This window comes from Marmota monax, unplaced genomic scaffold, assembly GCF_021218885.2.
Source record: "Marmota monax isolate L192 unplaced genomic scaffold, Marmota_monax_Labrador192_F-V1.1 WCK01_AAM20220418_F8-fsc00081, whole genome shotgun sequence".
NCBI classification, from domain to species: domain Eukaryota; kingdom Metazoa; phylum Chordata; class Mammalia; order Rodentia; family Sciuridae; genus Marmota; species Marmota monax.
In genome coordinates, this window is record NW_026695234.1 from 2,448,549 (window position 1) to 2,460,917 (window position 12,369).

General features: G+C 45.7%; 1 protein-coding gene across 3 annotated transcripts in view; it reads right to left on the reverse strand.

Moving 5' to 3' along the window:
- The window catches only part of Sorl1 (sortilin related receptor 1), a 162,637-nt gene that overhangs the window by 137,594 nt on the left and 12,674 nt on the right, over positions 1-12,369 (reverse strand). For all 3 annotated transcript variants that reach the window (XM_046438730.2, XM_046438729.2, XM_058577154.1), the window contains exon 2: positions 7,965-8,081. In XM_046438730.2, the coding sequence (XP_046294686.1) occupies positions 7,965-8,081 (117 nt within the window). The remainder of the gene's footprint in view (positions 1-7,964; positions 8,082-12,369) is intronic.

A 12,369-nucleotide genomic window follows, 5' to 3' on the forward strand; every position in this document is an offset into this window, starting at 1 on the left:
CACAAAGCAAGGAAAGCAAGGCACTTCTATGTCTGGCCCCAGGCTTGTCAGGGACAGGCTAGGGAGTACTACAGCCACCCCTGCTTGGAGTACTCTGCCTGTGTGTGTGTGTGTGTGTGGTGCTGGGGATCGAACCCAGGGCCTTATGCATGTGAGGCAAGGACTCTACCATCCTGAGCTATATTCCTAGCCACACTCTCCCTCTTTTCTAAGGCAAAGTCAAGTCCTTGCAGCAGGAGACAAATACTGAAATATTGGTAACATCCTCATCAAGGGTTAAGTGTCTAACAGATGTCATCCAGAAACAGAGAGAAATGTGCCTGTCTGAGGAGGTAAGGGCTGAAAATATGTTTTGCCATCTGTTGAAATGTCCCCAAAAGGTAATCCAATCCTTCATCCCTCTTCAGAGAAGTTTGCTGCTTAGAGAATTTCATACTCAAAGAAAGAAAACCTTCATGGGTCTGCACCCTACAGCCCAAGAGATGAAAAAGTGCAAATGATCAAATTTACACAGGTGAAGATATCAGTAGGCTGGGGGCGTAGCTCAGTGGTAGAGTGCTTGCCTAGTATGCACGAGGCCCTGGACTCAATCCAAAGAAAAGGGAGGGAGGGAGGGAGGGAAGGAAGGAAGGAAGGAAGGAAGGAAGGAAGGAAGGAAGGAAGGAAGGAAGGAAGGAAGGAAGGAATCTATTAGGAGCAGAAGAATCCCACTCCTGCGATTGTGATTCCATCGCATTGCATGGGATATGAGAACAGCAACAAGATCCAGGTCTGTGCCAACTGCTTCCTGGTTTCTGATGATGCAGTAACCACGGTGATAAAAGGTAAGAGCTGTCATTCATCAAGTGCTCACTATATGCAGAGATGGTTCTAACCTCTTTAAATGAATGAGCTTAGGTAACTCTCACAACAACCCCACGTGGCAAACACAATTGTTAAAATCCTTTTACAGAGAAGATAACAGGGGCTTATGAGATTAGTTACTTGCCACTGTACTAACACAGCAAACAAGTAGCAGAGTAGAACCTAGAGGAGGCTGCCTGCCTTCCAAGCCAGGGATCTCAAAGCTACTATCAACTCAGACTACAGAGGTGGAATGGAAGTTGTCAGATAAGAGATAAGATCAAGAAAACACATCTGATAGATGACTATAACAATGAAGATAATAAGTTAGTTGGTTTTCAAATGATTTATGAGAAAGAGAATCAAGGGAAGCATTAAAGAAAAATGGAAGGTAAATTCCAAGAAAAACACCAACTACTGAACTAATCCCAGCAAGTTTACTGCCATACCTGCCCCTTAAATTCAACAGCAACGTGTCTGGAAGGTTTTACCAAAGCCAAGTGCTAGGCCAGGCACCAGACATACAAAGACAAATCAGACATGGCCACTAGAGAGGATGGACATGTAAACATGGAAATGTTTGCTAACAAGGCCCAGTGCAAACAATGAGGACAGGAGGGCTGTCCATCAGGGACTGAACGCACAAGGATGGGCCATTAACATTTCATAGACATCAAGGTTAAAAGAAGCAAAGACAGAGCCTCTGCCTTTATCTGGGTCACCATGAAAGGAACTAGTAGAAACACACAGCAGGTGTTTCCAACTATCAAGCGCGCAGGAAGGTGCTGCCACAAAAGCAGCTCTAGAAAACCAGCAGGTTGAGAGCTCACAGATAATCTGAGTGGCGAAAAAGACAAAGTGGAACTTTTTCTCACTTCCATTCCGCTGGCCAAGAATGGACACTGGGAGTCCAGGTAGGTTCTTAAGTTGCACAGAGCAAATGCATGGCTTCACAATCAGGGAGGCCCCCTTCACCTTCAATATCCTATGACTTGATGATCCACTAGGATGAATTTCTTGAGATGCACAAATGTGATCGTATTTATATCAGGGGAGCGTTTTTCAGGACACAATACTCCTTTGTGTGTATTATCTCTCTTCATCTTTGAAAATCCTATAAGTTAGTCTTCAGAGCACCAAGAACACATTAGGTAGTCAACAAAGACTTCTACAACAAATAGATATGATTATAAACCAAAGAATCACTGAATAAATGAACAAAAAAAAGAGAGTGAATGGAATGAATTAGTGAGTGACTGAGAGAACATCATGCTCCCTCAATATCTGAGGGGAAGTGGTTTCAGGACCCCCAGAGATACTCAACCTGTGGATGCTCAGCCTACTCACATCCTCCTTTACTCTAATCATCTCTAGATCACTTATAATACCTAAGACAACATATACGCTCTGCAGACTGGTTATACTGCATTGTTTTAAGGAATAAGACAAGAAAAAAACAAAAAAAGTCTGCACATGTTCAGTACAGATGCACTTGTTTCTCCAAACATTCCCAATTTGCAGCTGGCTGAATAATGGATGCAGAACCTGTGGATAAGGAGGGTTGACTATAATTATGTCCATTAAGAGAGAATAAAAACTAAGACTCGGAGAAGTGAATGACTACCACTAGTAAGTGACACAATTAAGTCGGTTTCTTCCAAATCCATTTGTCTTTCCACTCCACAAGTTACCATTTTAAAGAACGTTCTCCATACTTAATGTTTCTCTGTTAAAAAAGAAAAGCCACACACCGTATCCATAGGCCAAGCACGAGAAGGTGTGCTGGCCAGCAGGAAAAGCCTGTCTGAGATTCTCACACTTCCAGGAAAAAACATCCTCCCTACCAAAAAGCCCCTCTCCTCATTTCCCACCAGCAAATGACCCCCGTCTCTTAGGGCTGGGGGAGCAGCTCAGTGCAGAGTGCTGCCTACCATGCATTAAGCCCTGGGTTCAATCCCCAGCACCACAAAAGAAGTTAAAAATAAAAATCTCTTGGGTCTTATACTTAATAGAAGTAAAGAGTAAATATGTAAGTGTTCATCCTATGCCTGAACATTATGGAAGATTGTTCACTGACATTCCTGGCCCTCTATAGGTTGAACAATTCCAACATAATATTTTTTATCCTATTGGCCCTCTATAGGTTGAACAATTCCAACATAATATTTTTTATCCTATTGTGTCCGTCAGCTTTTTTGTCACTATGACCAAAAACCTGACAAAAACAATTTAAAGGAAGAGAAGTTTATTTTGGCTGACAGTTTCAGAGGTTTCAGACCTTAGTCAGCAGGCTCCATGGCCTTGGGCCCTAGGTGAGGCAGAAAGTCAAGGCAGAAGGGTGTGGTGGTAGGAGAAAGCTGCTCAGCTCTCCGCAGCCAGGAAGCAGAAAGCAAGAAGGGACCAGGAACAAAACAGAACCCAGGGCACACCTCCAGTGACCTGCTTCCTCCAACTGTGCCCCACCTGCCTACAGTTTCCACCTCCTCCCTGGGATCCCCTCAGCTGTGGATGGATTGATTAATCCACTGATGAGGTCACAGCCCTCATTATCAGATCACTTCTGACCTCTGGGCATGGCTGCACTGAGGACCAAGCCTTCAACACATGAGCTTCTGGGGTACATTCCGGACACGAACCATAATTCTCACAATTCTTATTTGTGTTTAATTGACAAAAGACCATAAGGCAAGTTACCCACTGGCACACACTGAACAGCATACTAAAGGCCTCTGACAGTGCTGACTGAACCTCAAGCCGGCTGATGGCTTCTTGGTCCTCATACAGCACCCCCAAGAGCAACCAGAATTTGCTGTCTTCTATTCCCGGCAATATGACGTTGCTCACACTGTCCACCGTGACCTCCAAGCAAACTGGGGCAGACGCCCTGCTCTCCCTGTCTTGTGCTGCAATCGCTGTTTTCATCCAGACAGGGCTCTGCACTAATTAGTCCTCTCTGACCTCAACACGACACTATTCCCTAAAGAACAAAATTCAGCACTGGAAGAGTTACTAAGCTGCCAGTTAGACCATTTTCTTTCCTATAAATATGGTCCTTCAAAGTGAACAGCTCAAAATTCTTTTCCCTGTATTTTAAAACTACAATAATAATGAGGAGGAAGAAGACAACTGTAATGTACCCAAAAAAAAAAAACCTCACATTTGGCACTGCTCAAGGCCTTTATAGCAGTGCTTCTCAAATTTTAATATGCTTACAAATCACCCAGCAGGACACTAATTCAGCAGGACCTAATTCAAGTCTGGAGTGGAACCTGAAATTCGACATTTAACTGCACTTTTGTTATGTGTGTGGTATTGGGGATCAAACCCAGGACGTTATGCATACTAGTCTTCCACTGAGCTACATCGCCAGTCCCCAAATTCTACATTTCTAACCAGTTCCCAGAAAACACCCATGTAGCCAACCCAGATACTGTATTTTGGGGAGCAAGGTTTTACAAGCACCATCTCAGTGATAAATGAAAACATTGCTATGGTTTAGATCTTAAATCCCCCTCAAAGGCCCATGAATGAAAGGCTTGGTCCCCAGGTAGGGGTACACTGGAAGGTGGTGGAACCTTTAAGAAGTGGAGCCTAATGGGATGTCTTCAGGCTCTTGAGAATGTGGCCCTGAAGGGAACTATAGGGGCTGGGTCCCCTCCTTGTTCCCTGTCCCCTGGCACATGATGTCATTGGTATGGCTCTGCCATAGGCTTCCCCACTATTGCCATCCAATACCCCCACCAGAGATCTAAAACCAATGGGTCCAAAAGTTATGGACTGGAACCTCCAAAACTGAACCAAAATAAATCTTTTCTCTTTATAAGTTGATAATATCAAGTATTTTATTATGGTAACAGAAGGTAAACAACCTGGCCTAAGGGCAGACTGCTAATGAATGGCAGAGCCAAGATTCCAACCCAGACGTTCTGATTTCAGAGTCTGTGCTAAGCCAGACACCAGCCTCCCGCAGGCTACACAGACTCCGCTGCTAATAAGGGTGGTGAAACCAATCATTCATGGCATCTTTCCTGGTCGATTCTGATCTTCTGGTAGACACTATCTCAGGATGTTCTTGGATGCTCTTTGGCCAATTATGTCACACCTGAGTACTTTGTAACACATATCATGAGAGAGAAGGAATCAAGATTAAAGAAGGGTCAAGATAAGCCACATCTGTTGTTTCACTTCATCACCTCATCACAGAAAAAAATCAGTCCCGTGGGCTCCGTTCTTGACAGAATCACCAGGCTACAAATTCAACAGGTGATGACTTCTCTTTTTTCCTGCTTAAGAGCAAACCCTCTGGGATTCCAGCATCCAGATCCACCCCACTTACATACTGAATATGCATGATGATGTTGGCCAAGTCCCCCCACTCACGCAGGTTCTTATCAGTGTAAGTTCTTTTTCCTCAGGCTTCTGACCCAGTCTTATGAACCATGCTTTCAAGTCTTCTTTAAAGACAACTTGGATCGCTACCACTCCCCCAACACCAACAACTCTGCCTCTGTGTCATAGTTTATTTTTGCATTAACTTTTCACATCAGAACATCTCAGTTTCATCTACCAATTCTTTAATGCAGTTTGTATATGATGCAGGAAATTTCTGCCATCCCTGTTTATTAACTCTGGGCATTAAGTCTCCTTTCCATTTAATTTGATCTCATATTTCATTCTAGAATAGTTAATCACTTCAAATGTTCAATGAGCCCTTAGTAAGACACACCCAAATATTTACACAGAGTAAGAGCCGGGCTGGATAGACTGGCAATGCTGAGGGAGACCAACCCTCCTAGTTCACCCAGGACTGAGGGGATCCCAGCATGTGCAGCTGTCAGTGCTGAGGCCCCGTCAGGTTGGTCATTGCAGTGAAACCACAGCCTCACACATGGCATACACAATTGGGTTTAATTCTCATCAGCCCCAAAGTCCCCCAATGATATGCTGAGTGACCTCATGCAAATCCCTTTATGCCTCTAAGCTCCCATCTGTGCAGGAAAAATATAAAACAATGTTGTTCTTTTCCCTACCTTGCAAAAAAATATTTTTTGGACAAAAAAAATAAAATGTATAAAAACCCTAAGGAAGATTTCTTAACACAGTAGAATCCAGAATTGGCTCCTGTGACCAAAAGGGACACCACGGAGCAATGATGGAGTTGACACACACAGGTAGTACCTACAGAGTACCCGGGAGCCAGCAGGCAGCCATTCACAGCCATCTGTGTCCAGAGCTGCTGCTCACAAACTCTGACCTCATTTATAAATGGGTCAGAGTCAGGGCCTCAAACAAGTCTAGGTCTGCTCCAAAGCTCTATACCCAGACTGGCCGCCAGCTACAGCGGTTTCCCACGCACCATGGCTCCAAACACAAAACTATGCATCATGATGGCCAGTCCTTCTCTGGCCCTCCCTGCCTGTGGTTGCCCTAATTCAACTCACTAGAAAATAGCTCCCGGGGCTCCCTCCAGTCACCTATCTCTGAACACATCCAACCCAAACAGCGGATATTCAAGAAGGTACCTCAAAAAGACCAAATCTGTACTCAAAAATTACAAAACTACGTAAAGCCTGGTGTGAGTGCTAGTAAATTCATCAGGTTTCCTCTGGCCAGGACAATGGGTGACGGAAGCTCTGTGGTGTTTGATGTGTCCACAAACTCACACTTCTTTACCATGGCAGACCCTGATCTGGGGCAGGGCTGTTCCTCCTGCCCACAAGAAGTCTGGAACACAGGCTACAGACTGGGGATGCATGGGCCAGTCCTGACCCTTTCACAGATTTTACTTGGCCCACATGGTGTTTGTAAAACTAGACATCAGCTGCCAACTGGTAAGACTCAGCAGTTTCACATAAAAATTCAGACCTTTGGGCTTCTCCTGAAAAGTCAGATCTGGCCATTTTGGACTCTGCCTCCTGTGTGGCACCCAGAGCACAGAGCCAATCAGCAACGCCCCTCAGAAGTACTTCTCTTCTTCCTAGTGAAGCCAGATTTAAAGTTAGGTAGTCAGGGTAGTTAGGTAAATGGGGTCTGATATTGAGTGAAATCTAAAATGGAGGCCATGAGAATTAATTCCCATTGAGCAACTCTTGAAATGTTAATGAAGTCCAGGAAACAGCCCCCAACAGATTTGAAGATAGCCCATCCCAAAGAAATGTTAATGAACAGCCCCAGCAGATTTGAAGATAGCCCATCCCAAAGAAATGTTAATGAACAGCAAACTTGAAGATGCTGCCTCTGGAGTCCTTCCTGCCCAGATTACTTCTTTGGCCCATCTGTATCCCACCCCTTGGGCCTTCCCACCTACATGCCATCACTGAAAACTATAAAAAGGGGAAACAACCTCACTTCCGCGGATTCCACCTCTTGGGTCCCCTTCTTCCTCCAGGAGAAGTCTTTTCTGCTGTTCTTTAATAAACTTCTGTTTTCCACTCTGACCTTGCCTCGGCGCAAGGAACAGTGGAACCCGGTCAACAGTGGTAACACTAGTACCTCTCCAACAGCAACCAAGTCCCAGTCACCACATCTGAACTAAGATATGAAGAAATGGCCTATTGGCCAAGTGGGCCACAGACTTCAAAAAAATGGGAGAGACCTTTTTCCTTTAGAGATGTAAAGAGTGTTGTAAATGCCAGGTGGCTTCCCTCCTGCCCTTTATCTGCCTGGCCTCCCGAAGGTCTTTTGAGTTTGATCTCCTGTCTTCAAAGCACCCAATCTATTACATGCCCTTAAGAATGTGAGAAAATCCATTTTCAACAGCTCCCCCATCAGTGATGGGTTAGAAGACATCAGCACATGGAAAAGACCAATTTGATTCCATTTGGCACAGCTCCAGGCAGGCAGCTCTGCTCAGGAACACTCTTCTGGCACTTTGTTGAGCAGACGGAGAGATTCAGACCGCCCATCACTTCAGGAAGGTAATCACACCTTCCCCACTGCCTGGGACACTGACCACACCTCTCCGTGTTCAGCAAACAAGGGATACATGTATTAACTCCAGATTCTCCTCCCTCTCACATAAGTCCAATTACCGAGTATGTGTTCTGGCACATTAATCCCAGGGGATCAGAAAGGGCATGTTGACAGTATTGAGAAGTGCCCAGAGTAACACAAATACTCACGTCACTGCTCTTGGGCCTCGCCAAGGCCAGGCTGTCCCGGGCTAAGGCCACGATCACGTTGCTTTTCTCTCCAGCCCAGTGCACCACCATCTGATTGTGGGAATCATTCAGACTGACCTGAAAGAGACCAATACAGGAATCAGGACCCCCATGAGAAACGGCCACACCCATGGAAAACCTAGACTTTTTCCTCCTTGGTCACTTAGAAAGGACAGAATTCTGAGATGAGATGTGAGTCACTGAGCCAGCAGGGTCTATTCTCCCTGCTACACATGCTCTTCCAGACTCAGCTTCCCTCAGAAGAAATACTAGTGCCCTGGTTACATTCCATGAAATTGTGAGTATCATTAGATTGCAGAAATCTTCTCAGGGTCTCATTGACCTAACCAATTTTTTTGCTTCACTTTTGTCCTTTGTCACATCAATCCCCTGTTACTCTGATCCTTAGTCCATATGGGTGGCACGTAAACCAAAATATTGAAATATCTCTCCCAGGGCTGGGATTGTGGCTCAGTGGGAGAGTGCTCGCCTAGCATGCATGAGGCCCTGGGTTCGAACCTCAGCACCACATAAATGTAAAATAAAGATATTGTGTCCACCTAAAAATAAAAAAAGAAATTAAAAAAAAAAAAGAAATATCTCTCTCACTCAAAAAAAAATGGACAAGAAGCTGGGACGGAGAAAGAATGGTTAATGGGCACAGGAGAGCAGCTGGAAGGAATAACTTCCAATGTTATACAGCACTGTGAGATAACGAAGGCTAACCACAATTAATTCTATATTTCAAAAGAGCTAATAGAGAAGATTTTGAATGTTCTCAACACAAAGAAATGATCAATGTTTGAGGTCATAGATCCACCAGTGATCAGAACCATTACCTGGATATGCCAATTACCTGATCATTACATTGTGTACATGTATTGAAATATTACAGTGTGTACCTGAGAAATATGTAACTGTTTCAATAAAAATTAAAATATACGTTTTAAAAATCCACAGGCCAGAAAGACCGCATGCTTTTCCAATTATGGAAATGTTTTCCCCTGGCCTGGGGTCACCATTATTCACTTTCGATTCATGATAAGAAACAAGAGGAAGTCATCATTGTGAGGTATCTTTAAATTTATTTTTAAAGTGTTGCAAGTAAGGAAATGTTTACCAGAACCCAACAGAAATGACCTTTGGATTATTGCTAACAGACGTCCCCAAGCTTTTGATTCTGTAAACCAATAAAATAAAAATAGGTAGAAAGGCCAACAGAGGACTAGGTGGCACCTTCTATTTTGCTAGGTAAGGATAATGACAAAAACACCCATGGTGTCAGAGCTGAGCTACCCTCTCAATCTGCTTCCTTTGCTTCCTGATGACACTGCAGACCCTTGCCCAGGCTGCCTCGCATCAAGTGTGGCCCCAGGACCACGTTCCAGGCAATGGTCTGTGAGAGGGGGTTCTCAGGGCCACTACAGGCCTGGCCCACACACAGTCCTGTTTTCTTTCCCCATCTGCAGGCTGCTTTCAAAGGACAAGAGTCCTGGAGGAGGGCGGAGCCACAGGACAGAGGAGCCTGGGTCTCTGGGGAGAAGGCCCTCCATGGAGGAGTGACACTCACCTTGAACTTTCATAACTAGAAGATATGTTTACACCACCAGGCTTTTGGGACCCATCTGTTAAAACTGAGGAAAGACAGCCTCAGAAAAAAGGCTACTTCTCTTTGGTCATGTTTACTTTACCTAACACTAACTGCCTTACTTTTCTTCCTCTTATTTCACCACCCACAGGCCATACTACCCTGAGCACACAGGATATTATCTTGTGTCACTGTTCACTGATGGACACCAGTTTGAGGGCTGGCATTTTGTTTCACAAAACCTGTGTGGGGAGCAAACTGATGAAGACACAAACAGAACTTCTGGCAGCTGGTGCAATATCTAGAAGCAGAACAAGGAATCAGGACACCTGAGATACGCCAGCTCCATCAGCCATCCTGGCTGCTTGGGGACTCATGGTGCCTTGCAGGGTCTAGCCTGGGTGGCACGCAGCACCACCCCCACCACCAACTCTTGGACTAATGAAAGTTCAAGTCTGGCTCAACCTGCTCTTGAAGCCACTTTATCAGGACTCTGCAGTGGAAAACCCTCCCCTCCCCACACCTCCTTTCTCCTTCCTTCCCCTCCTCCCCTACCACACCCTAACTTGCCACACCCACTCCATGGGGTGCTCTCAGATGTCACCAGGGAAAAGAGAAACACCTGGGCCACAAACTTGGCAGCCCCATAGACCAAGGAGCTAATCCCTAATGGCTCTGCTTTAGGTTTTAAGCACCTGCATTTAATTTGATCTAGGATCCAAATTCTTTTGAAAAACATTTTGAAATGAGACCTCTTTAAAGAAAAAGACCCTTGATATATTTTTAGTCCAAACTGTCACTTCCCATTCCCTATAGATAAGTCCAGGCAAGCATCAACAGAAGAGTGCAAATAAGAAACAGAAATAAATTATTTAACCTAGGATGCTACAGGCAAAAGCAGCTAAGGGAATCTCCCCAAACCACTAAAGTCTCCCTCCAACCTTCCCTCTTCCTCTTGCTCTACTTCCAGTCCACGTTTCTGGAAAGAATCTGGAAGCATCTGTGACCCCGGGAATTCAGGCTAACCAGTCCTCTCCCATACAAATCAACCCTCACCTATGGAACCAGAGGGGAATAGAGAACTATGCAAATGTCAATATGATAAAGGATCGGGGACCTACTTGAACCACCCAAGTTCACCCAGGGTCTGGGATGAAAAGCTCTCCAATGTTTGGTCCAGGCATCCTCAAAGAAGACGGTCAAAGTGCCCCCTCTAGCAGGTAACCATCAGACAACTCTTTGAACAGGCTACAAAGCTCTCAGGGACCACAGTGGGCTAGAGGGCTAAAACAATTTACTGTGGGCTTTCGATGCAGAGGACATGAGATTTATGGGATCCCCCCAACTGGTCCTAAGGGTCAAGGGTGAGACTGAACACAAGAAACAAGCATCAAAATACCCAAGGGCTGTTTTATGAAGAAAGCCTTAAGCAGGCAAGCTTGGTGAGACACCTATTTAAAATTAAAAAAAAAAAAAAAAAAAAAAATCCTCTTCTATCAGATGTCCCTAAGAGCAGGCTGTATAAGGCAGCCCAGTGGAGGGAAAGAAAACAAATCCCTGGCAAGAAATGGCCACCAGGCACGCACACAAACAGTTCCGCTCCCGGCTTGCCAAGATGTCAGGCACATCCTGGTTATGAGAATAACTCCCTGGTGAGTCAGGGTTGATCCCTAAGGCAGCCCAGGTGCCCATCCCCCAAAAGCTCAGGACCAAACTCAGAGGCTGGAATGGATGCACCCAGAGGACAGGGGAGCCAGCAGGGAGGTGGGTAGGCTATCAATGTGATTAAGGCCAAAAGATATGTTCTACTCTGGCCTCACCTTCCTCCTCTTTATCCCTCACCCCCACAGGGATAAGCAGGCAAAAGTCAAAGCAGGCTTCTCCCAGCAGCAGTGACCTGTCCAGGCAATGTGACCAGGGAGCCAGCAGCCCAGGGCCACCCCCAGCAGCCTGAACAAACCAAACAAGAACAAACCAGGTCCCCATAGCAAGAGCCCTTTAGTTAGGTCAGCAGTGCTCCCAGTTTGTTTGGATGCTTTTCCTTCCTGGGGATCTCTGCCTGTCCTCCCCGCCAGTCACCAGCCTCCTGGGGGCAGCTGCAGGCTTCCAAAATGCTCCAACCAGCCTCTCCCACTCAGGTCCCACACACTGACCCAGAAGACTGGGCCTGGGAGGAGGTGGGAGTGTGGCTTTTGCAGGAACATAACCTTGACTAGCAGTCAGTCATAAGGACAACCCCAGGGCGTGAACAACCTTCCCTCTCTGTCTCTGGCTCACAAGGCATAGCTGGAGCCTGATAAATGAGACACAGTTAATTAGAGCTATAAAGCCAGCAGGGAGGGAACGAGTGCCTCCCCTCAGAAGGCAAACAGAAAAACTGCATGCCAGGGGACTCTCTGAACAGAACCCGCAGCCAGGAACCACAAACGTCTGGAAGGAGGGCAGGACTCTGCCAGGCTCACAGGCAGGTGGTTAGAATAACCCCCAGAGGTGACCTGGCCCAGGATCTGAATCACTGGGACAGGCCCCAACCCAGACCTATTACTGATTGGGAAGCCCCCTAAACGGAGCCCAGGAATTGGTATTTTTGACAGATGCCCCGTGTCTCCAAAGCAGCCTATTTGGGAAACAATGAATCTAGTCCAGTCCCTTGCCTTCAGTCAGGAACTGAGACTAAATGAGAGGGGCTAGAGAGTCACTCTTTTTCAGGGGAGTGGTTGTCTTTGGGGATTTTACAGTTAAGACTTTATGAACCTTGAAAACAATATGCCAAGTCAA